At 50.1% G+C, this 25,040-nt stretch overlaps 2 protein-coding genes across 4 annotated transcripts in view; one reads left to right on the top strand and one right to left on the bottom strand.

The window, feature by feature from the left end:
• RITA1 (RBPJ interacting and tubulin associated 1) overlaps positions 1 to 6,825 on the top strand; it is an 11,796-nt gene extending 4,971 nt beyond the window's left edge. The window contains exon 3 of the transcript XR_003973106.1: positions 6,754 to 6,825. The gene's annotated coding sequence lies outside the window, so the exon portion shown is untranslated. The remainder of the gene's footprint in view (positions 1 to 6,753) is intronic.
• Positions 751 to 25,040, bottom strand: IQCD (IQ motif containing D). 3 transcript variants are annotated; one of them, XM_030335697.1, is made up of 5 exons: positions 24,961 to 25,040; positions 6,346 to 7,167; positions 3,956 to 4,189; positions 2,023 to 2,094; positions 751 to 1,236 (listed from the first exon to the last, which is right to left on the bottom strand). In XM_030335697.1, the coding sequence occupies exons 2-5, from the start codon at positions 7,072 to 7,074 to the stop codon at positions 919 to 921; spliced, it is 1,353 nt and encodes a 450-aa protein (XP_030191557.1). In that variant the 5' UTR covers positions 7,075 to 7,167; positions 24,961 to 25,040; the 3' UTR covers positions 751 to 918. The 3 variants fall into 3 exon arrangements, with proteins under 3 accessions (XP_030191557.1, XP_030191556.1, XP_030191558.1); XM_030335696.1 differs by lacking the exon at positions 24,961 to 25,040 and adding an exon at positions 24,922 to 24,958; XM_030335698.1 differs by lacking the exon at positions 24,961 to 25,040 and adding an exon at positions 8,093 to 8,214.

Below are 25,040 nucleotides of genomic sequence, written 5' to 3'. Positions count from 1 at the left end.
CAGAAAGTTAGACGTGCGACTGGAGAGCACTCGGGACAGAGAGGCGGAAGCCGGCCGGGAGCCCCTTCCTCTCCGGCCCTGCTGCTTGTCATTGGCCACCCTGGGCCGGAGCACTGATGAGAAACGGTAAAGCCTTTGCTCGATGGAGTTGCACCCGGAATCCCAGGATCCTGCCGGATTGGGGTGGGGGCTGGGCTCTGGCCTCTCTGTGGCCTCTCCTCCCGGCTGCACTGAAGACGGTGACCGCCCATGTGGGAGGATACTGGGCAGCCGACAGCGAGGCCGTGTGTCTGGAGGGCAGCTGGGAGTGGCGGGGACGGGGCAGCCTGCGGTGTCTGCCATCTCAAAGGTGCCGCTGCTCAGCTCGGAGGACGGGTGGCCCCAGGCTATCCGGATGAGATTTTTTCCAGAAAAAGCCAGATTTCTCTATGATAGCCCCTGATTTTTTAAATGCCAGTAGTGAATAAAAATAGATACGAATATTCGACTGCCTAGGCACCAAATAAAGCCCGCGTAAGGCTGGAGGCCCTCGAGCTTTCACGGCGCTGGATGAGGGAGAAATTGGGGGCAAATGGATAGCCCCAGGGCGGGGTCTCAGGGCAGCCTGAAACCCTGATCCTCCCGGAGCCAGGGTCCGGCTTGCCGCTGAGGCTAAAGGAAGGAATGGTTGTGTGCTGGCCCCCAGCGCGTGTGCCCTCCCCACGCAAAGGGCATCTACGAGCATGACACAGACGCGGCCAGCAGCCCCGGGCAAAGCGACATTTATTCGTAGGATGGGACTTGAGATGGTTTTTAACTTTGAAAAATCCCTCCAGCCGGGAATGGCCGGGCTCCCCCTCCTCGTGGCCCCCCGGCCTGCTCTCCGAGAAGTGAGGAGCGCGGCGACACGGGTGGGGAGTGGGGCGCCCAGGGGGAGACTCACTTCCTGCCCTTGCCCTTGCCCTTGCCCTTGCCCTTCTCCTTGCCCTTCTTGCCCCTCCCTTTGCTCTTGCTTCGCTTTTTCCTGGACCTGAGCATGGAACGGACCAGGTAGCCCTTCCACACGGCCTGGATGAGCGTGGCGGCCCGCACCATGCGCAGCATCTCCTGCTCGGCCTCCGTTTTCTTCTTGGCATTGACCTCCCGCTCGGCCCGGATCTGGGCGAACTCCTCCACCAGCACCTTGTACCTCTGCCTCAGCTCCTCCAGCTGGACCTTCTCCTCCTTGTGGATGATGTCGAGCTCCTCATACTCGTCCTGGGGTGGGGGGGCAGGGGGTGGGGGTCACCGAGCACGGGGCGCCGCCTGCCACCCTCCCCTGCGTGCACCCCCGCCCTTCCCGAAGGGGCTTCCGGCCCGGCAGTGCCGCCTACGGTCCCAGAGCTGTGGGGAGGTGGGCCTGAGGGCACCCTGTTTTCTAGGTCTCCGTTCGCTAAGCGCTTCCTCCAGGCCGCGTCCTGCGCCGGGTGCTAGCATTTGTGTGACCGTGGTGCCTCACTGTATCCCCTTCGTGGTCCCGGCACGGGGATGACTGTCGATCACATGCAGAGTCAGGCTCAGAAAGGTCAAGCCCCTTGCTTCAGGTCACACAGCGGGTAAGGGACACTGGAGTAGAAGCTCCAAATGATAACAGGGACCAGCTTCACTGCGCTGTCCCAGCAGGCGGCACATCTCGGGCCCTCAGGAGAAACCTGGGCGACTGAGGGAAGCAGGGGAGGCAAGCCCGTGCCTGAGTCTGCCCAGGAGGAGCCCTGGCTCACGAGGCTGCTGGCAGGAGCCGCGTGCAGAAGGGACAGAGAGTATGGGATGTGGACACTAGATGGAGCCAAGATCGTTGGGCCCAGCGACAAGCGCTTAGTGGCTTCCGGCTTCCGGCTCCTTCCTCTCCCACCTCTCCCCATGCTGTGCGAGGCCAGACAAGCCCTTGGGCCTAAGGTAGGGGGGCAGGGAAGCCTGTCTGGGGAGGCCCAGAGCTTGGCACAGACCATGGGCCTTTCCTAGAGGAGCGCGGGAAACGCACTCGAGAGACTACAGCACAAATACCTGCTTCTCGCCCATCTCCATATCGTATTTCTGGATCCAGTTCTCGACTTCCGTCTCCACTTTGTATTTCTTCTAAAAAAAGCCAACGAGTCATTGTTTGATGGATTCATAGGAACAACAAACCGTGCCGAGCTCACTCTGCAACAAGCTTCAACGTGCCTTGCCCACAAGGTAGCTTCTCCATTTCACAGACGAGGAAACTGAAGATCAGACGTGCTAACTCACTTGCCCAAGATCACAGAGCGAATGAGAGGTAGAACCTGAATTTGAAGCCACAGGTGTCTGACTCCAGAACACTCTAGGCAGAGGGAGCAGCCAGTGCAAAGGCCCTGAGGTAGGAACAGGCTTGCGGTGTTTAAGAGCAGAAATTGAGCCAGTGTGGCCGGAAATGGAGTGGCTGAGGAGGAGCCCCCGGGGTCCCAGGGAGGTCAGAGTCAGAAGCTGCATCACCGAAGGGAGTGTCAGCAGTGGAAGCAATTTGGATCCTAGCGTAAAGGAGACGGAAGGCCATTGGGTGGATTTTGATGCAGGAGAGGGACATAATCTGTTTTTTAAAGATCAGCTCCCCTACCTACAACGGAATATTATTCAGCCATAAAAAGGAACGAAGTATTGACAAATGCTACGTGGATGAACCTTGAAAACGCGAGCTAAGGGAAAGAAGCCAGACACAAAAGGCCACATATTCTATGATTCCATTTATATGAAGTGTCTAGAACAGGCAAATCCATAGACACAGAAAGCAGATTAGTGGTTGCCAGGGGCTGGAGGGAAGGGGGAATGGGGAGTGACTGCTTAACGGGTACGGGGTTTTATTTGGGGGGATGGAAATGTTCTGGAACTAGATAGAGGAGGTGGGTGTACAACACTGTGAATGTACTAAATGCCACTGAACTGTTCACTTTAAAATGGTTAAGTTTAGGGGCGCCTGGGTAGCTTAGTCGGTTGGGCGTCCGACTTCAGCTCAGGTCACGATCTCACGGTTCGTGGGTTCGATCCCCGCGTCGGGCTCTGTGCTGACAGCTCAGAGCCTGGAGCCTGCTTCGGATTCTGTCTCCCTCTCTCTCTCTCTGCCCCTCCCAGGCTCACGCTCTGTCTCTCTGTCTCAAAAATAAACATTAAAAATTTCTTTTGGTGGTTAAGTTTATGTTATGTGAATTTCAGTGAAGAACAAATAAACCAACTCCCTAATCCTACAGGGCAAGAGCTCTTGACTTGGGCACCACGGACGGGCTGGCTGCAGAGGGCCTGTGCCCCCCAGAACTGCCCCCCGGTACGTGCAGGTGCATCTGTGCCTTCTTACGGAGGAGAGGCCCATGGCTTCCATTAGATGCTCAAGAGTCATGACACTAAGATGAAAACGGGGAACAACTATTAGAGAATTCCTTTATGAGGAAAGAGATCTGGAAGCACGCTGGGTGTGTGCAGGCCCAGGGCCCAGAGGAGGGCAAGAGAAGTGATGTGTCCTGAGCACTTAATGCACTCACTTTCCACCTACCGTCTCATTCGATTCTCCTAATGACCCATTAGACCGATCTGCTCACTTTCATTTTAAAGATGGCAACACGGGCTGGAGGGAATTACGAAATTCGCCTGAGGTTTAGGAGCTCCTTCAGGTCCTTTGCACGACAAGGTGGGTGTTATCATCCCTCTGGGGCCCAGAGTAGTTAAGGCACTCGCCCAAGGTCACACAGCCAGCGTGCAGGAGGATAGGACCAGTGTCTCCGCCCCAGCCCCCAGGCCCATGTGTAGCACAGGGGGTGGGGGGTAGACACTGGCTCATTCCTGCACTTCCCCTGTTCCCAAGCCCTCCTCCTCAGGGGAGCTGTTCCCTGGCTGGCTGGGGGAGCCCTACCCTGCCCCGCCCTCCCGCTACACCACCCCTCCCCTGCCCCCGGGGCCTCCGTTGTCCCCTCCCTGCTGTCCCCCGTACCTTCCTCAGCGCCTGCTCTGCCTCCCGGTTTTCCACGACCAGGTTGTGGTGTTGTGACCTCAGCAGCAGTATCTCCTGCTGGATCTTGGCCACCCGGGCCTGTGAGGCCCGGAAGTCTGCCTTCTGCTGCTTCTCGGCCTCCTGCTTGGTGCGAAGGAGGTTGTTCTCGGAGAGCCTGAGCACCTGGTGCAGGTGGTTTTTCAGTTCTTGGATCACGAAGTTCTCTTTCTCCACCTGGGCCAGGAAGACGAGAGGCTCCATCATTACCTACGTGATGCCCGATAGTCGCAGGAGAACTGGTACCACACGCTCCCTTGCGGGGGGGGAGCCGGCAACCTGCGCTGTTACCTGGCGGAACCCTGCCCCCAGTGCCCAAGGGGGACGGAGACCGCCTGATCACAGCCAAGGCAATTGAGGCTCAAGGGCATCGACTCATCTGTCTGGGGCTGTACAGCTGAGCCGGGGAGGGGTGGGGGTACTTGAAGCCAGGTCTGTCTGATCCAGACCCCATGTGCTTGGCCACCCCCTCTGTCTCCTGGCTTGAGTGATGGGCACAGGCAAGCTGGGGCGAGGCCTCTGGGCAGGTCTGGACGGTGGCACAGAACAGGAGTATTCGGTTGGCAGAGACACTAGGAGTGTTTCATGAGAGCACGAGACACACGTACCGTGGGGATTGCCCCCGGCTAATGCTTGAGGGACAAAACCGCCCTCAGAAGGTTCTAGAACAGGAATGGGGGTGGAGGATGGGGCCATTTTGTAAATAAGCTCCAAAGGCTGGTCACAAGCCCCGGAGTCTCCCTGTGAGCACAGCAGTGCTGTGACTGGCTCCCGCCAGCAGCCTGGGGGGCTGGGGTCAACTGGCAGGGGGGACCCTTGGGGGTCTGAGCTTCTCTTGACCCCGCGGCAGCCCAAGGGTGTCACCCTCTCGTTTCACACTGAGATCCAAGTGACACGATAACACTTGTCAACCCGGAGAAATGGAATTTGAGCCCAGATCTGTCCAACTTGGAAGCCCAAGCCGTCTCCACCACCCGAATGGGACCCACTAAGCTGTTTGGGGCCCCTCTCCCTGTCCCTCGCCGGCGCTCTTCCAACCTGTGCGTGGTCTCCCCTGACCGAGCACCCCGGGCCGAAAGAGACAAGGCCCCCGTCCTCTTATGGGGTGCCAGACCCGAATCAAATCACCAGATAAATAATCGCATAAACATTCCTCAACAAACTCTGCTTTCAAGGACAAATTCAGTGAGAACCTAAGGAGGTTCAGCCTGAGCTAGGGCGTGGGGGAGGCCGGGCGGCAGACAGTTGCGCAGGGCCTCGCGCTCTGTGTATCGCAGGGGCTGGAAATGGCAGTGCCAAGGCTGTGGAGCAGAATACTCCTGGGAAACCTGCCCCCAGGACGACCCTTCCCAGCAAAGCCAGCCACAGGGTGTGGCTAAGATCCGTGACCCTGGGCTACTTCCGGGTTGCATCCCCAAAGGGCCAGGGTCAAGGCCCTCCTCCCCTTTCTGCCTCCTGTTGGCTGGACCAGCGGTGACATGATGGGAGTCTTCTGGGTCCACGGTTAGAAGCCCTGTGTGGGCGGGGGGGGGGGGGGCAGCAGAAAGGCTGGACAGAAGGAGCCTGGAGCCCTGACGAATTTACAAGGCAGAGCCTCTGTGATTGCTCCAGCTTTCCCACTAGAGTGAAACACATTTCCACCTTGACTAAGCCGCTGTCATCTTGGGTCTGTCTTGGGAGCCAAACCTACACTTAGATGCCACCTCACGGGGACTCTGTAAGGCTCTTCTGAGCAAACGTATGCACAGCATAATACATAGGTGTGCATCCCGGATGGTTATTAGGTTGGAATCATGTTATCGTTCCCCCTTCTTCAAAATCCTTCTAGAGCTTCCACCTGTGCCATCTGCCCCTCGCCCTCCGAACAGAGATCACATTCGTTGATGAGGCCTCAAAGGTACTGTGCGGTCTTCTAGCAAAGCCTAAAGTACTTACTCCCCAGCCCTTTGCAGAAAGAGCTCGCCTGATGCTGGCCTGGCCTGTTCCTCCTCCCTCTCTTGCCTGGTTCACTCCCTTTCGTTCTTCAGGTGTTGGCTCTGATGTCTCTGACCCTTTGGGTCTCTTGTAACACTGTCCTATGGCACCCTGCGCTTACCCTCCGTCGTATTTCTCAAAACCGTAACGAAATCAGGTCTTTAAGACCTACCTTCCCCCAAACTGCATGAGGCAGGGACAATGTGGACTCATTTATGAGACCCGGCACCTAGTAAGTGCTCCTAGCAGTACGCGTGGGGTGAGTGAATGACAGCAGGCGTTTAAGTCACCGAGGCAAAAACCCGACCGCCGAAAGGGTTCGCTTCTCCGTGCGGCCCCTTCCACGGTCCGACCGATACCTCTGCGTCCCTGTTCTTCATGCTCGCCACCAACTCATTCTCCAGCGCATCAATGATGTCCTGGTTCCTCCTGTTCTGTCTACTGACATCCTGTATGAACTGAGTCTTCTCTCTGGCTTCCATGGGGCTGGTGAGTAGCTTCTCGAACAGGAAGCCCCGCAGTTCCATCAGGCAGTCAATAAAACGCTGGGCTTCTGCGCTTCTGCCCAGCGCGTGCGTCTCCGAGAGCTTTGCCACCTGCGGGTTATCGAGCAAGAGTCTCAGGACGTCCTTGGTGGACTCTCTGATGTGCTCCATGAGCGGCAGTAGGTTGGATTTCTGCAGCTGCACGGAGAGGAGGCGGTCTCTGAGCCATCCCTCGTCCTCAGACTCTTCCTCCTCCTGCAACCGCCTCTCCTTATCCTGCAGGTAAGCGACACTGTCCAGGAGCCTGCGACACAGGTCCTCGTGCTCTCTCACCGCCCTCCTGACGTCCCCTCCCAGAATCCCCTGCAGAGCCTCGCCCTTGGAAGCCAAGTGTGAGAGCAGGGTCACCAGCTCCACCTTGTGGATGGTCTCGTCCAGTACGGACATGACCCTCTTGGTCTCGATGGTGGTGAGTTTGGACTTGGAGGGGACCAAGGGTTTTAGCGGGGAGGCCGGCTTTTTGGACAGCTCTGCCGTCAGCCTCATTCTGTTGATGTCAGGGCCCTGGTAGAGAGGGGCCACGGCGAGGACATCGAGAGCCATTTTCCGAGCGGTCTCCCTTGCCCCTGTGCGCCCTGGGAGGCGCAGACGTTGGCAGACTACGTAGGTCTCCTGCCGTTAGTGGCTCTGGCGACCCTGCGAAGGAAGGAGTAAGCGGTTAGTGGCGCGGTGCTGCACGAAGGTGGCTGCTGTGGCCGCAGCGGCCACCGACCGTCAACGCCGAGAGCTCGTCCCAGGTGCCCCGCAGCTTTTACGCAGAACCTCTCACTGAAAGCAGTTTCTAGCGTTGTGACGGCATTGGACACGAGGGAAGGAGGTGGGTAGAGGTGGGTCTCAGGCACAGATGTCAGGCAGGGCACAGCCGGGAGTGCAGACACCATTCTGTTGAAGCGACTTAACTAGGTAGGATATTAAGCGTCCCCGGAAATGGGTTTGTTCAGCCATTTACATTAATGAGCATTTAATCGCAACAGACATCGTTTCGGGTGACTTAACATGAATGAATAAAAGTCAATGCTGTTGAATTTTTTTTTTTAAAGCATCTAAATATAGAAAGCCAGTTACACGGGCGATGGAAAGAGTTGAGAGGCTAACCAGGGAAGGGGAAGCCACCCAGCCACTGTCAACGGCAGGAGGCCACCACAGAAGGAGCTGGTGGTGAGCTTGGAGGACGAGGGTCACCCAGGGGAAGCTGGAACCGCACCCATTCCTGTCCAGGCGGGGCTATAGCCCCCCCAGGAGCTGTGGCCACCGCTGGAAACGCAGCCCAAAGCAGAGAGAAGAGGAAATACTGTGGTTTCTTCTTCCTCCTACCCTCCAATCCGACACCAGCGCCTCCCATTGGCCAAACCCCGGGGGAAGCCAGAGGACAAGACGGGTGGGCACAGCAGCCTGCAGGTGTCAGCAGCCCGAGACAGAGCAGCACAGGGACAGAGGGAACAATGCGGCTGCGAGCAAATGGGACTGGGACCAGCACAGCACATCTGCGCTGGTTTTTAAGTATGGATTTTAAAAGTCAGGGGGGGCGCGAACAGTGACTTTGAAACACAGTCTTTCGAACCTGCTTCGCTACGTGCAATGGTTGTATCTCGGACTGGATCCTGGAAGGGGAAATGGACATTAGTAGGAAAATGTAAAATCCAAACCAAGCCGATGGTGTCGTTAACAGCATTGTACCAACGTTAGTTTCTTGGTTTTGATGGACAGACCCATCACGGTTATTGAAGATATTAACGTTGGGAGAGCTGAGTACAGGGCATTTGGGAATCCTGAACTATCTTTGCAACTTTTCCGTAAATCTACGGTCATTACGAAATAAAAAGTTGAAAAGACTCTCTGAGAAATTTGTGGCAGCGATCAGAAATCGATCATGGATGTTGTCTACCTGGCACAATGGCTGAGTACTAGCTTCGCAGTAGCCCCACTTGGGTTTAGACCCTTGCTGGGGGGACCCTGGGCTACTTGTCCAATCCTCTAAGCCGGGGCTTCCTCAGCCATAAAACTGAGACCTTAAGATCCGGTGAGAAGTTGCTGGCACAGGGCCTGTACGTGGTAAGTGCTCAATAAATAATAACTAGCATTATTAACCCAGGGAACCCCGATCCCAGGTCCAGGACTGTGGTGATTTCCTGGTCTGAGTGTCTGGGCTTGGCCGGAGATCCAGATGTACCATCGGACTTGCCTCCTGCCTCCTGCCCAGGATTGGCTGGGCCTCCCAACATACCATGTCTAAGAGGGACCTCACCGCGTCCCCAGCCCTTACCCTGCTCCTTCCTGATCCTTTGCCCTGGCGATTGGCAATTCTGCCATCCTACTTGCTCGAGCTGGAAACCTGAGTGCCACCCCACACTCTCCTCCCCCCCCCCCCCCATCCCAGTCTCTTCGTTCTTTCTCTGACAGCGCCCCTCCTTTCCTTTCCTTCTGGGCAGCCTCTGTGCCACCGAGTGAGGGCCTTATCGTCTCTCACTCGGATGATTAAAGAGCTTCTTAACTCCTGCTCCCTGCAGTAAGGGTCATCTATCTGGGTATTTATTGAGCTCCTGGGGATATAAAAGAGATTCAAGGAATGGTTCCTGTCCTGCCAGAGTTTATAACCTAGTTTGGAATATGAAACACGCACGCGTGAAAGTTCAACAACTCTAGGAGGAACGGCATAAAGCTGTAATCACAGAATAGGTTGAGATCATGCCCAGCTTTCAACATAGAGTGGGGACTTTGGAGTTTATCTTGTAGGAGATTGGGATCCATTTTGATTTTGGGAAACAGGTAACAGGATCAACTCAGATTTTCGAGAAAGATTGGTCGTAATGGATCATTTATAGGGAAAGGGTTGTGGCAAGTAGAGAGCTTGGGGTATTATAAACCTTCCACCTCAGGGCCCTTGCACATGCTCTTTTCGTCTTCTTGAAACGTTCTTCTCCCTCCTTATTACTAAGTTAATTATTTGCACTCAGATCTCAGTTCACGTGTCACTTCTTCAGGGAAGACTTGCCTGGGCTTCCAGGCTGGGTCGAATTCTTGTAGTTGATTCTTATAAGGCCAGCCTCTTTGTGGCAGCCACCATCCCCATCCCAACCTCCTTCCTTCTTGCTTGCCTGTAATATAGTGGCTGGAAATATTCAATGCTCAACTTCTCAACCTCCTTTAGAGTTCTGAGTGGCTATAGACACTGTTAGAGCCAATAAAATAGAGAAGTTTTCTAGGGGCTTCTAGGAAACCTTTTACCTTCCCCATACAAAAGAAAGACATTGTTGGCTTCACCTCCGTTCCTTGAACTTGGGCTTTAATGATGGAACAGTGGCAGCCACTTTGTGAATGAGAAGGAAACTGCAGGAATGCCATTCCTGATGTCATTCAGCCACTGGACCTTCCAAGGGTCCATCATCTCTTACCCAGATGACTGTGAGAACCTCTTCACTGGTAACCCTGCTTCCGCCCACGTCCTCCACGGTCTCATCACAGCAGCCAGAGGGAGCCTTTTAAAACGTCAGATTCTTTTACTCCTCTGTTCAAAATCCAGCTCACGAGGACTGGTTATTAAAATTTCAGGGTATTTGTGAGGTTCCTGTTAAGCCATTGGTAACTTGACTCTTTTTTTTTAAGTTTGTTTCATTTATTTTGAGAGAGAGAGAGAGAGAGAGAGAGAGAGAGAGAGAACCTCAAGCAGACTCCGCACTGTCCGTGCAGTGCCCGATGTGGGGCTCGAACTCAGGAACCGTGAGATCGGTGACCTGAGCCGAAACCAAGAGTCAGGTGCTCAACCAACTGAGCCACCCAGGTGCCCCAAACCATCAGTAGTTTGAAATCAGCCATGGTGGGAGTATTTACACACGGAAATTGGCGAATACTACAGATCAGGGCCCCCTCCCACCAAACTGGTTGTTGGACATTTACCAGAACCCCCCGCTACCAACAGCTCCCCATCTCACTCGGGATAAAAGCCAAAGTCCTTACAACGACCTAGAAGGCCCTACGTAATCTGGCTACTGCGACCACTTGCTCTTCTGCACTCAGACCGACCCTTTTGCTGTTCCCTGAACATGTCAAATGTGCTCCAGCCTCTGACAGGGCCTTTGCACTTGCTGTCTGTGCACCACGACCCCTGCCCCCCGCCAAGCCCCAGGGCTGGAGCATTCATCTAAATATCTGCAAAGCTCGTTCCTGCACTTCCTCCTCTGCTCAAATCTTGGTGTAGTAGTGAGTGCTCTCCGGATTTCCTTCATAAAACGTAAACCCTCTCCTCCTCCCTGCCCTCCCTGCCCTCCCTTTCCCCCTATCCTGTTTGCTTTTCTCCCGGCTAGGTTCTCACCGTCTGACATCCATATATGGGCCTGTTTGTTTATTGTCTGTCTTTCCCCCTCCCCTAAAAGGTGAGCTCCAAGGAAGGCAGGGGCTTTATCTATTTTGATCACGGCTACATACGCGGCACTGAAAAAAACATCTCAACATCGTCTTGGGGCAAGGGCTGGGCCTGCCACCTCCAGGTTCCCTGTGCCCTTCTCCTTGTCATATGCTGTGGATACGAGAAATGTTTTGAAGACGGAGTCATCAAGGGGCGCCTGGGTGGCTCAGCCGTTAAGCATCTGACTTCAGCTCAGGTCATGATCTCTCGGTCTGTGAGTTCAAGCCCCGCGTGGGACTCTGTGCTGACAGCTCAGAGCCTGGAGTGTGTTTCAGATTCCGTGTCTCCCTCTCTCTTCTGACCCTCCCCTGTTCATGCTCTGTCTCTCTCTGTCTCAAAAATAAATAAACTTTAAAAAAAAAAAGAAGGAGTCATCAGGACTTGATGAGTGAGACTGTTTTGCGTTTGGGGGACTGGGAGAGAAAGATTGGGCCCTTTTGAGGGACTAGACAAATTGGGGGGAAGGAGGTGTGGAAGGGAGGACAAAGAGCTCATTTTATTGAAAATATATTTTTGGGGCGCCTGGGTGGCGCAGTCGGTTAAGTGTCCGACTTCAGCCAGGTCATGATCTCACGGTCCGGGAGTTCAAGCCCCGCGTCAGGCTCTGGGCTGATGGCTCAGAGCCTGGAGCCTGTTTCTGATTCTGTGTGTCCCTCTCTCTCTGCCCCTCCCCCATTCATGCTCTGTCTCTCTCTGTCCCCAAAATAAACGTTGAAAAAATATATATATTTTTAAGATTTATTCGTTTTTCAGAGACAGTGAGCAGGGGAGGGGCAGAGCGAGAGGGAGACAGAGAATCCGAAACAGGCTCCAGGCTCCAAGCTGTCAGCACAGAGCCCGACGTGGGGCCCGAACTCACAGACGGTGAGATCACGACCTGAGCTGAAGTCGGTCGCCCAATGGACTGAGCCACCCAGGCGCCCCTTGGTTTTGTTTTTTTTGTGTGTTTTTTTATTTTTTATTTTTTATTTTTTATTTTTATTTTTTAATAAGCTAATCTGTGTTTCTTTTTTAAAAATTTTTTTTCAACATTTATTTATTTTTGGGACAGAGAGAGACAGAGCATGAACAGGGGAGGGGCAGAGAGAGAGGGAGACACAGAATCGGAAACAGGCTCCAGGCTCTGAGCCATCAGCCCAGAGCCTGATGCGGGGCTCGAACTCACGGACTGCGAGATCGTGACCTGGCTGAAGTCGGACGCTTAACCGACTGCGCCACCCAGGCGCCCCTTTATTTTTTATTTTTTAACGTTTATTTATTTTTGAGACAGAGAGAGAGACAGAGCATGAATGGGGGAGGGGCAGAGAGAGAGGGAGACACAGAATCGGAAGCAGGCTCCAGGCTCTGAGCCATCAGCCCAGAGCCCGACACGGGGCTCGAACCCACGGACCGCGAGATCGTGACCTGAGCTGAAGTCGGATGCTCAACCAACTGAGCCACCCAGGCGCCCCGTTTTGTGTGTTTTTTTAAAGTCTATTTATTTTTGAGAGCAAGAGAGAGTGTGCTTAGCCACGGTCGGTGTCTGTTGCTTACAAGCAAAGAAGCCTAGCTGAGCGTGCTCTAGGCATCTCACAACACACATCCAGGGGGTCCTGGGAGGCCTTGGGGACAGAGACATAAATGCAGAGGGAGGAGTCGCGGACGCTTGAAGCCCCAAGAGATATTCAGTTCCCCGAACCGGAGTACACGAACAGAAGATCGGGAATCAGAGGAACATCTCGAGTGACCACGAGCAAGGAAGAAAGGCAGCCAGATGAGATGCTAAGGACGCTCGCTTCCTCGGCCAGGCAAAATGGGTCCCAAAGTCAGAAGGCTCTGGGAGTGGAGGTGAGGAGGGCCCTACCTTGCATCTCTTTGTTTCTCCGCCCCCACTTTCTGCCCCCCCCCCCCGTCAATCTCGTGAATCCCCTTAAGGCTTTCCCCCCCACCAAAGATCATGTTTCAGGGACAGCCAGGGAGCTTCCTCGGCCCCTCTGAAGATCTTCGCTCCGTGGCCACGGGATGAACGTGAACAAAGTGCTTCACGAAGCTCTCCCATTGTCCCCCAAAGCTCTCAGGCATAAATCAAAAAACGCCTGAACTCTTCAGAGATTGCAGCTGGAAATGCAACGTTCTATGAAATGTTTCCAATTTGCTTTCAGCCAAATTACCTCTTTTGCTTTAAAGGGCAAACTTGTTTTCTTTGATTATGATGACGCCCATCAGTGTTTGACAGCTCATTTGGGTGAACACGGAGAAGCCAGCGGAACAACGATCGGGGGGGAAATGCATCTCGCTCTGATGACAAAAATCACTGGAGAATCTCTTTCCCTTGAATCCTAATATGATCATTTCATGTCCTTTTTAATGCCACCAACCTTAATATTTAAATCATTTCCAACTTAAGCCTCTCCTTTTAAAATTCCTGCCCTGAGAGTGAAGCAAGGTTGTTAATGGATGGGGAACTTTAATTGGGTCTTCCCTTTATTTGTCATTAATTCTGCTGATGAACTTTATAAATGGAAATATATCTTTATCATGCAAATTATACCTCGGCTTCATTCAAATGGGCTTGTTGGATATTTTATTACTTTTCACTCTCAGAACATTTTGAGAAAAGAAAAAAAGGGTTTGAGCGAAATTACATTTTCTTCCCCTTGGGGAGAAAAAGAGGAAGAAAACCCGACCCTCGCAACTACCCCGCACATCTCACAATGGTACATGGAGGCAGAGGGGGTTAAACAAAACTGGAGTGTGGTGGGGGGGGAGGAGGCGGGGGGGGGAAATCTCATTGCAAAGAACGACATTTTGATATTAGCCAACTCTTGACAACTGATTCCATACCCAACACTGTTCTAAATGCCTTGGGTGTATTAACTCCTTCATTCCTTACAACAACCTTACGAGGTAGGTGCTTTCATTAGCCCTACTCACAGACAGGGAAAGGGAGGCAGAGAGGGAGGTGAGATGTTTCCATATGAGTTTATAGCTACTAAGCGGCCACGCTGGGGTCTCAGCGCAGGCAACCTTTCTGGAGAGCCTGCCCCCCGCCGTAACTCCAACTGTCCGGTCTGACCATTTTCAGATCGACTTTTCTAGTGGCCCAAGCACAGTGATACTTTGCCGGCCCAGTTTCAGTGGATCCCGTCAAGCAGAGACCCAGTGGACAGACGGGTCCCGGATCCGGTTCCCACAGCATTCAATCTACTTAGCAGCTACAATTATGAATGCTCATATTTGTCGTTATAGGTATGTGTACACGTCCCACCAGCAGTGTTCTTGCTGGTGTCGCATTCCCGTGGGCACACCTGGGATCAGACACAGTTTGCGACAACAGAGCTGTCGCCCCATCGCGCTCTCCCCGCTCGAGAGAGCGCATCAGGATGCAAATGAGTGAGTGGCTGAATTATTTTAGGGTGAGCTTTGAATCATCTCTCATTGACTTTTATGTTTTTGAGTCAATCATTCACCTACTTTGGAGCTTATTATAAACTAATTACCGAGACACCCGTCGTAACTGATCACGACACAGGACTGTCGAGCAGCATGAGGCCGTCGTGTGGGAAGCAGAACGTGGGGTCTGGGTCAGGAAAGCAGCCTTCGTGAGGGTTAGTTCTGATTCAGGGTTGTCCAAATCTCTCTCACTAACATGCCACCTTTGTGATTTCTGCCAAGTCTATAGGCTGGAGCGTACTATTACCAACTCAACTTTTTTTTTTTCCTGAAGTGTAAGTATACTTTCATTCTTAAGTACTTTCATGAAAAAGGAAGCTTTCGAACTAGAAAATCTGTATCACTGTCCTCACAGAGAAGACAAGAATGTCTACATCCTGATATCAATTCACTCTAGCTAGATGCTATTGCTCAGGGACGATGAGCATGAGCCCAGATCTCTGTTGTTAAAAAGCGAGATTAGCAACTGGCAGGGAGATGTTACAGACATACGAAAAAAAAAGAGAGAAGAGATAAATTACAAATGTCAGGAAGGAAAGAGAGGCCATCACTACCGATCCCATGGATGTTAAAATGATAATAAAGGAATGTAATGAACTCCTCTATGGCCATAAATTTGATAACCTAGATGAAATGGACCAATTCCTTGAAGATACAATCACAAAAACTCTCACGAGGAGAAATAGATAATCTCAATGGGCCTCTATATATTAAAGAAATTGATCAATAATTAATAACTTTCCCAAACAGAAAACTCCTAGATGATTTCACCGGTGAATTCTACCAACTATTGGAGGAAGAAATTATACCAGTTCTTCAACATTTCTTCCAGAAAACAGAAGCAGAAAGAATATTTCCTAACAGGTTTTATGAGGCTAGCATTATTCTAATGCCAAAACAGACAAATACCCTGTAATAAAAGAAAGCTACGGACCAATATCTCTCACAAACATAGATGCAACAATCCTTGACAAAATATTCACAAATTGAATCCAACAAAGTATGAAAAGAATTATATCCCACAACCAAGTGGGCTTTCTCCTGTGCCTACAAGATCCATTCAACATTCAAACATCAATTCACGTAATCCATCACATCAACAAAAAGGAAAACCATGTCAATAGATGCAAAAAAGCATTTGACAAAACCCCACACAATTCAACAAACGACGACACTAAACTTCTCAGCAAATGAGGAATATCATGGAATTACCACAACTGGATGTAGAACATCTACAAAAGCCCTACAGCTAGCGTCATACTCGATTGTGAGGAACTAGAAGTTTTTTCCCCTGAGATTAGGAACAAGGCAAGAATATCCCCCCTTACGCTCCCTGTTTAACACCATATTGGAAGTCCCGGCTAATGCTATAAGACAAGAAAAGGAATTAAGTGTATACAGATTGGGAAGGAAGAAATAAAGCCGTCTTTGTTTGCAAATAACATGATTACTTATGTAGAAAATCCCAAAGAATCTCTATACACGCTCCTGGAATCGCACAATTATAGCCAAGTTGCCGGATGTAAGGCTAACATACAAAAGACTTATTAACACCAAACTCAGATTGTCTCATTGATGTAATTAGAATTAAAGTAGACCTGGAAAGGATCTTCAGCATAGGCGTCTCACCATGAGAATCGATGTAAGTGGTGTTAGTGCCACGTGTATACATCTCTTCCAAAAAATATCGTTGAACCAACAAAACGAACTGAACGGACCCTCTCTTACAGTACCAGCCTACTGTTTAAAATTCCTAGTACAGGGGCGCCTGGGTGGCGCAGTCGGTTAAGCGTCCGACTTTAGCCAGGTCACGATCTCGCGGTCCGTGAGTTTGAGCCCCGCGTCAGGCTCTGGGCTGATGGCTCAGAGCCTGGAGCCTGTTCTGATTCTGTGTCTCCCTCTCTCTCTGCCCCTCCCCCGTTCATGCTCTGTCTCTCTCTGTCCCAAAAATAAATAAACGTTGAAAAAAAAATTTAAAATTCCTAGTACATGTATTCCTAGACAACTATTTCCTCAGTGATTCGTAGCTTCGACTGAGATTTTTTTTTTTTTTTTTTTTGCTTTCCTGGCTCCAGTCTTGCTACTTCCCATGACTAGACAAAAAAGGCTGCTTGTGGTTTAGATGGGAGAGAGCTAAGGAGGAACGGTTTGGGGTGGGAAATATGGTTGGAGGTGGAGATGACAAAGAGAAGTTTTCACAAGAGATGCTATTTGTTTTTACTTCCTACCCTAGTGGAGAATTTGCAGTTCCCGCCCAATTTCAGGTCGAATAAAACCATGTTGTGGATTTCACAATTTGTGTAGTTGATTTCAAGTACTTAAAAAAAAATTTTTTTTTTAATGTTTATTTTTGAGTGAGAGTGAGCCGCGGAGGGGCAGAGAGAGAGGGAGACACAGAATCTGAAGCGGGTTCCAGGCTCTGAGCTGTTAGGAGAGCCTGATGTGGGTGTCGAACTCACGGACCACGAGTTCGTGACCTGAGCTAACGTTAGAAGCTTAACCAACTGAGCCATCCAGGCGCCCCTGATTTCATGCTCTGTCCCATTTCTGACCTTTACAACTGCCACCCACCCCAGGCCCTTAGGACCTAACACTCCCTGCTTCATTCTTAACCTGAGCTCCTTCTTGGGATTCAAAGAAATCTTTGATGGCTAAGGGATTCCTGGCCACTTAGTTCGGATTTCACCACCTACTTGCTGGGTTAATAGGCAGAGGTTTTGCCTTTGAAACAGCAGGAATTTCCCTTTTAGTCTCAGGAGATCCCACTGGTTTGGCAACCATGCAAATAGCTTTCTTCAGAACTCTGTATGCTTTATCTGAGCCTTCTAAGTCTAGAGCAGAGAGAGTGAGCGGCTGGAAAGGGGTAGAGAATCCATGACGGAGACTGCTGTCCCAAGCCAAGATCACGTAGTGGACACTCAACAAATCACTGTGGAATAAGTGAAGAGACGGCAAATTCCTCACAAGGAGATGTTGGCATCATATGATAATGTTCCTTCACGAAATACGTTATGTCCTGAATTAGAACCGGAAGACAGCGTCATATTTTAATAATGAAAACTGTGGGCCAGCATTTGGCCTATTTGTTTCCCATCCCTGTACTCGGGGCTTGGAATTTTAAAATAAAAAGATTTAAATCCAATTTGTTTTTATCTTTTTCGTAGTTTTTTTTTTTTTTTTTCCCCTATCACCAATTTTGAAATATTACCCAATCCTCGCATGTCCTTTCGGAGAACCTGTGTTTTGTGGGTTATATTTGGTTTGCAAAAGATTCCCAGGCTGGAGCTGTTAGCAGTGAACGCTGGAGGTATTAACAGATAACAGACGGAATCTCATCTGCCGTGATGACTTCATGGCTGTGGACTCCGACGTTACCCTGTGCTTCGGAGACAGAGGGCACTGAGTGGTGACGGAGGCTGGGAGGCAATGCGCTCCTGGGGACAGATGTCTAAACTGTTGGTTCTAATGAATGCTCTCTACTGGAAACTGGCCATAGCTACAGCCCTGGGCAAGTTCACTTGACCTTCTGGGCCCTTATCTCCTGATTGGTGAGAGAGAAAAGAAAAACATGAGCCTACCACACACAGTGATTAAGGTTGTGGGTTCTAGATCCTTGCTGTGTGGCTTTAGGCAAGTCGATCAAACCCTCTAAGCTTTGGCTTCCTCATCTGTAAAATGGGGACAGTAAGGGAACCCATACTCAATAGAACTGTCATGAGTATGACATGAAATCCTGGCTCAATAATGTTTAGCTTGGGCGCCCGGGGGGCTCAATCGGTTAAGTGTCCGACTTCGGCTCGGCTCAGGTCATGATCTCACGGTTCATGGGTTCAAGCCCTGTGTCTGGCTCTGGGCTGACAACTCGGAGACTGGAGCCTACTTTGGATTCTGTGTCTCTCTCTCTCTCTCTTTCTCTCTCTCTCTCTCTCTCTCGCTGCCCCATCCCTGCTTGTGCGCGCTCTCTCTCTGTGTTTCTCAAAAATAAATAAACATTAAAAAAATAATGTCTAGCTTTTATTACTTTTATTATGATTTCAAAAATAATATAATTTAGTATTTTTTAATGTTTATTTATTTTTTTGAGAAAGGGAGAGAACGCGAGCAGGGGAAGGGCAGAGAGAGAGGGAGACACAGAATCGGAAGCAGGCTCCAGGCTCTGAGCTGTCAGCATAAAGTCTGACATGTGGCTTGAACTCACAAACTGTGAGATCATGACCTGAACCGAAGTCACATGCTTAACCAGCTGAGCCACCCAGGCGCCCCTATGGTTTAGTATTAATATTTGAATACTTCTTTAAAAAATTTTTTTTTCAACGTTTATTTATTTTTGGGACAGAGAGAGACAGAGCATGAACGGGGGAGGGGCAGAGAGAGAGGGACACACAGAATCAGAAACAGGCTCCAGGCTCTGAGCCGTCAGCCCAGAGCCTGACGCGGGGCTCGAACTCCCGGACCCCGAGATCGTGACCTGGCTGAAGTCGGACGCTTAACCGACTGCACCACCCAGGCGCCCCTGAATACTTCTTAAAATAGAAGATGTAGGGGCGCCTGGGTGGCTTGGTCGGTTAAGTGTCCGACTTCAGCTCAGGTCACGATCTCACGGTCCGTGAGTTCGAGCCCCGCATCGGGCTCTGTGCTGACCGCTCAGAGCCTGGAGTCTGTTTCCGATTCTGTGTCTCCCTCTCTCTCTGCCCCTCCCCCGTTCATGCTCTGTCTCTCTCTGTCTCAAAAATAAATAAACGTTAAAAAAATTTAAAAAAAAAATAGAAGATGTATTTTTCCTCAGTATGCAGAAGGGTTTATAAAGTGCCAAAATGGAACGACTTTTGACTCTTTTTTACTGTTTTAAAAAATTGTTTTAATGTTTATTTATTTATTTATTTATTTATTTATTTATTTATTTATTTTGGGGGGGGGGGCCCAAGCAGGAGAGGGGCAGAGAAAGAGGGAGAGACAGAATCCCAAGCAGGTGCCACATTGCCAGCACAGAGCCCGATGTGGGGCTTGAACTCTTGGAATGTGAGATCAGGACCCATGATGAAACCAAGAGTTGGCTGCTTAACGGACTGAATCACCCAGGCACCCTTACTATTTGTTTTTAATTTGACTGATTTCTACATTATTTTCATTTTTCTGTTGGTGATGAAGGAGGACTGGAGTCCCGTTTCCTGTCTCCTCCTCCTTACAAATTAATTCATCATGATTTTTAATTCCTCCTTTGGGTAAATGTCATTTTAGAGGTGTTTATTTCTGGTTATATTCAACTGTGGGTAGTATCACTGTGGCTGTTTGAGACAAAAGGAAGAATTTCCTAGTGGTGCATTTAGATTCTTCTAAAATAAACTTCCTCCACCTAAGAAATATTTAAATCCTAATCTTATCAAATGCGAAACACTGGCTTTTCCTCACTGCTTGATTACGTTCAAGAAGTGTCTTTTTTAAACCAAGGATTACGACCCTTCGGTGAGTAGTGAAATCAATTCGCCAGTTGGGACTGGCGTTAAAAATAAATGAAATAGAATGGGAACTATTAGAGTGCATGGCATGTAATTAAGTATTCATGTGTTATTAACACGTGTGTGCTGAGCAGAGAAGGAAAATGTATTTCTTTGGTTTGTGGTTAAAGGGAAAAAAATCTGTGTTCGAAAGCCACCCCCCCCCCCTCGCTAAAGGCATTTGATTGGTTGTAGAATATAACCTGCTGCTATTATTTGAAAGCTAAGGTCAAAGAGATACTTTCCCCTGATTTCAAATCATCTTGATTTGCAATCACGTTTCCTTTCAGTTCCACTAACCAGGGCCTGAAGGGAAAGGTAGGGTTATGTGCACATGTACCTGTTCGCATGCAATACCATTTGCCTTGTATGGAAATATCAGTCTGGGACAGGGTTTCTTTCTTTCTTTCTTTCTTTCTTTCTTTCTTTCTTTCTTTCTTTCTTTCTTTCTTTCTTTTTCTTTCTTTTCTTTCTTTTTTTCCTTTCTTTCCTTCTTCCTTCCTCCCTCTTTCTTTCTTTTTTCCTTTCTTTCTTTCTATGTTTATTTTTGAGAGAGAGAGAGAGAGAGACAGACAGACAGACAGAGCGTGAGTGGGGGAGGTGCAGTGAGAGGGAGACAGAGAATCCAAGCAGGCTCCAGGCTCTGAGCTGTCAGCCCAGAGCCCCGACGTAGGCCTCCAACCCATGAACTGTGAGATCATGACCTGAGCCAAAGTCTGATGCCTAACGGACGGAGTGACCCAGGCGCCCCCTGTAGCAGCATCCCTGGCCTCTACCCATTCGATGCTAGTAGCACATTTTTCTCATCACCGATTCTGACCAGTTGGAGACAAAATGTCTCTAGACATTGACAAATATCCCCACACGGTGAGGGTGGCAGGTCGGGGGATGCCCCTGGTGGAGAATCACCACAGTGGCCTAGCTCTTCTATAAAATTCCTGCCCCCCCCCACCCCCACCCCCAAGTCCAGCGCTCCATCCAGGTTCGAAGGAAGGCCTGTCCCGGGCTAGCTCAGCTCTGTCTGACAAGCTGACATCCGTGCCATCTAAAGCTGCCATCGGTTACGAAATCAAGATCAGGTTCACAAGCTGAGCGTCAGGAGACCCACCTGCGTGATTCTCCCAGTTGGAGCTCTTGGAATGAGTCTGAGCACGTCCCTTATCTCTCTGGTGTCTGGGGATACAATACTTGTCCAAACCACATCAAAAGGCAACTGGGTGGAGGAGGGCTGATCTACTAGATGAGAAAGCCCTGTTGAGGGTTAAAAGCCCTCTTCAAAGGGGAGTGATAATTATTATATGTTGAAGCATAAATCAGGTGGTGCCTCACTGCTCTGAGTTCTTGTCTCCTAGGGAAAAGGTGTGTGTGTGGGGGGGGGGGGGAGGAATTTAGCACAGAGCAAGGAAGACTCAGACTTTACAATTTTTCACTGTAAATGAAGTGAAAACCCAACCTAAAACCATGGCATTTACATCTGACCACGTGCGCCTAGAATGTTCCGGAGGGATGCCTTGCTCAGGGGTAGGGCAAATGCCCTGGACAGCCTGTCCAGCCTGTAGGCAGGGAGACTGATGCCAGGTCTCTGTCACCCCACCGCTTCCAATCTAAGGCTGTCTGGGGCTTTCTGGGCAGAGGGTGCAATCTGGGAGAGGGAATGGTGGGGCAGATTCTTGCCTTCTAGCAACAACTTGTGTATGTCCAGACGAGGCATGAACAGTGACCTCACACCTCACCCCTTCTCAAGTTTGCCTTTCCTGCCATTTTCAGTACTTTTTTTGTCGTGTCCCAGCCTGGTCATCTGGCTATGCTTCTATTTTTACTTCCTGTCGACTACCTTATGGGGGGGGGGCAGGGAATAAGAAAGTCATCCTAACTTGATTGGTTAGAAAATCCAACCGTGGCATCTTCCCTCATTGCTCAAGAGGAGACATGAAAGGCTGGGGGAGGAGTTTTAAGCAGGGAGTGAGCGACGGGACGAGATCTACTGCCTGGATAATTGTGGCGAAAGGGTTGGCAGGTGCAACGAGACAGAAGGATCAGGTTTGGAAGGCTGTCACGGTGTCTAGGGAAGAGACGTGGGTGGCCTCAACCAGAGACAAAGCAGTGGACGGGCCCTAGGAACATCGAGCAGGCGAATGAGTGGGATGAGATGAAGGAGTGACTGTGGGGGCTGGGGGAGAAGGAAGTGAGGGATGGTGCCTAGAGTCCTGGCTCAGGTTGCCTGACGGATTGTTTCGGTGTTTACCCAAAGGGTGAACACTGGAAGAGAAGCAGGCATTGAGGGGTTGGGGTGTTTACTGATGGCAGAACTTGCTATCCACTTACCAACTGTGGGGCTGTGGGTGCCTGGAGGGGGCGCCTCTTTCTAGTTCACACCAAGGCACGATATATGTATAGACTAGGAGCCAGCTGGGTGGGACATCTGTGAAATGTGGCGGAGTGGTTGATATCTGGAGTAGATTTTGTGTTTTATTGTTGTTGTTTTTAATTATTCGATGTAATTAATTAATTTTAATTTAATTTGTTTTGGTGAGAGAGAGAGAGAGAGAGAGAGAGCGAGCACACAAGCAGGGTAGGGGCAGAGAGAAGCAGAGAGGAGAGACAGGGTCCCAAGCAGGCCCTACACCATTCAGTGCAGAGCCTGATATGGGGCTTGAACTTACGAACTGTGAGCTCATGACCCGAGCTGAGACCAAGGGTTGGATGCTTAACTGATTGTGCCACCCCAGGCGCCCCTGGAGTAGATTTTAAGAAAGACCCAGAAATGTGAGAGCTGTTACTGCACAGATGGTGACTGAAGCCATGGCAGGGACAGAGGGCAAGCAGAGCGAGAAGGATGAAGCTCCTTCACTCTTTTAATGAGATTTGTTCTGATTGGCTTCAATCTCCCTGACCAGCCATCCCTCAAAGCCCTCCTGCCCTCACTCTGTGCTGCAGCCACACTGGTCTCTAAAGTGTTCAAAGCACCAGGATCTTCACACACGATGTTCCTTTTCCCAGAAACCATTTCCCAACCCCTAGATTAGCTCTTTCTCAACCTTCAAGTCTCAGCTCAATGGCTACCTCTCCCCAGACTGGAACAGAGAGGGCACTGTGATCTGTGGAAACCCTCTCTACCTTTTCTGCATGGTACTTATCATGGGTGTAATTTTTTTTTACACTCTATTGAGGTACAATTTACATCCCCTAAAATTTGCCCATTGTAATTGTACCACTCCATGACTTGTTTGTAAATGTCCAAAGTTATGCCGCATCACCACAAAATTTCTATCACTTCCCCCCAACTTCCCATGAGCTAATTTGCAAACAATTTCTATTCCCACATTTAACTTTTCTGGATATATCATACAAATGAAATCATATAAATGGAATCATACAGTATGAAATCTTTCGTATCTGACTTTGTGCTTAGCTCAGTAATTTTGTTTTCAATTTGAGGGAGAGAGAGTGTGTGAGCGGAAGAGGGGAGCAGAGGGAGAGGAAAAAAGAGAGAAAGAGAGAGAGGATCTTAAGTAGGCTCCACGCTCAATGCAGAGCTCCACTCAGGACTCCATCCCACGACCCTGGGATCATGACCTGAGCTGAAATCAAGAGTCGGATGCTCAGCTGACTGAGCCCCCCCAGGCGCCCCAGCGCAGTAGTTTTTAGGGAGGGGTGACTCTGGCCTCCAGGAGACATTTGACAATAATTTGGATATATATTTGGTTGTCACAGCTGGGAGAGGGCGCTACTGGCATATATAGTGGGTAGAGGCTGGGGATAAAGCTAAAACATCCTGCCCTGCCCAGAATGGCCCTCTACGACAAAGAATCGTCTATCCCGAAATGTCAGTGGTGCCAATGGACCTGACTTGGCATAGTGGTTTTGAGGTTCAACCATGTTGTAGCATGTATCATTATTTCGTTCCGCTATTCTTTCTGTCTGTATGAATTCGACTATTCTAGGTATCTTATATAAGTGGAATCATACATAGTTGTCCTTTTGTGCTTGGCTTATATTCACCTAGCATTAGCTCTCCATGGTCCTTGTAGCATTTATCAGAATTTCATCCCTCTTACAGGCTGAATCATATTCCATTGTGTGTGTTTTTTTTTTTTAATCCATTTATCCATTGATGGGCTACAGTTGCTCTTTGAGGAAAGGATTTGTCGTCCTCCATGCTCCACCGTTCTAGAAATGCACATCCACAGGTGTACTTTTACATTTATGTGTATATTACTAGATTAATGACTATCTCCCACTTTAGACAAGCTCCATGAATGGAGGAATTAGTTTTCGTTGTTGTTGTTGTTGCTGCTGCTGTTTTCTCTACCCCAGCACCCAGTAGTAGGCACTGGGTGAATACTTATGAATATTTGAGATATGGAACAAAACGACTCCCTCTGATCCATTTGAAGCAGGAAGACAAATGGACAAATGTGCTTTAGGAAGAAAAAAAACTGCCACTGTTTGCTGAGCACTTACTACGTTGCTCAGCTCCATGCCAAGCTTTTCATTGCCTCAATTCATTTGATCCTTAACAACTAACCCTTTGAATGAAGTATGCACAACGAAATCACATTTTAAGGACAAGAATGGGAATTAAGTTATGTCGTTAGCACAACAGGAAAACAATGATATAATCGAAAGGACCTAATCTGAACACACCCAAGTGAGATGATTTGCATGCTCATCCTGGAATGCATGGCCTTTGGGCGAAATGGTAGGGAACTTGTAAACTACCCTCTCATCCCCATCACCTATGTTTGACTTGAACTTAGTTAACCAGGATGTGACTCCACTTGACTAGTATCATCCACGTATTAAGGATGAGGAAGCGGGGATGTGAAGATGGTGAGCGGGGAGGCAGAGTAGAAGCAAGGACACAGAAGATGCCCAGTACTCCTTGAAGGCAGTGGAGAGGGAGGCCCGGACAGAGGCAGGGGCTGGAGAGCAGGGTTCTGGGGCAGGGACAGCATCGCGGTGCGGGCTACCGATTCCTCAGGCACCAAATGATAGCGGACTGGATCCTATTCCCCATCTCCCGCTCATTCCCGGCCCTTCCCCACCGGGGTCACTCACCTGCTCCTAGCGCCCTGGTTTCTCAACGCAGTTACTTACCTCCGTTGTACCTGTGTTGCTAGGTTACCCGCCAATCACTGAAGGAGGGACTCGGCGTCTGACTGACTTTCTTTGTCACC

Source organism: Lynx canadensis, chromosome D3 (genome assembly GCF_007474595.2).
Source record: "Lynx canadensis isolate LIC74 chromosome D3, mLynCan4.pri.v2, whole genome shotgun sequence".
In the NCBI taxonomy this organism is placed as follows: Eukaryota; Metazoa; Chordata; class Mammalia; order Carnivora; family Felidae; genus Lynx; species Lynx canadensis.
The sequence above is the reverse complement of the archived record's forward strand: the minus strand, read 5'-3'. Positions and strand labels throughout refer to the sequence as shown.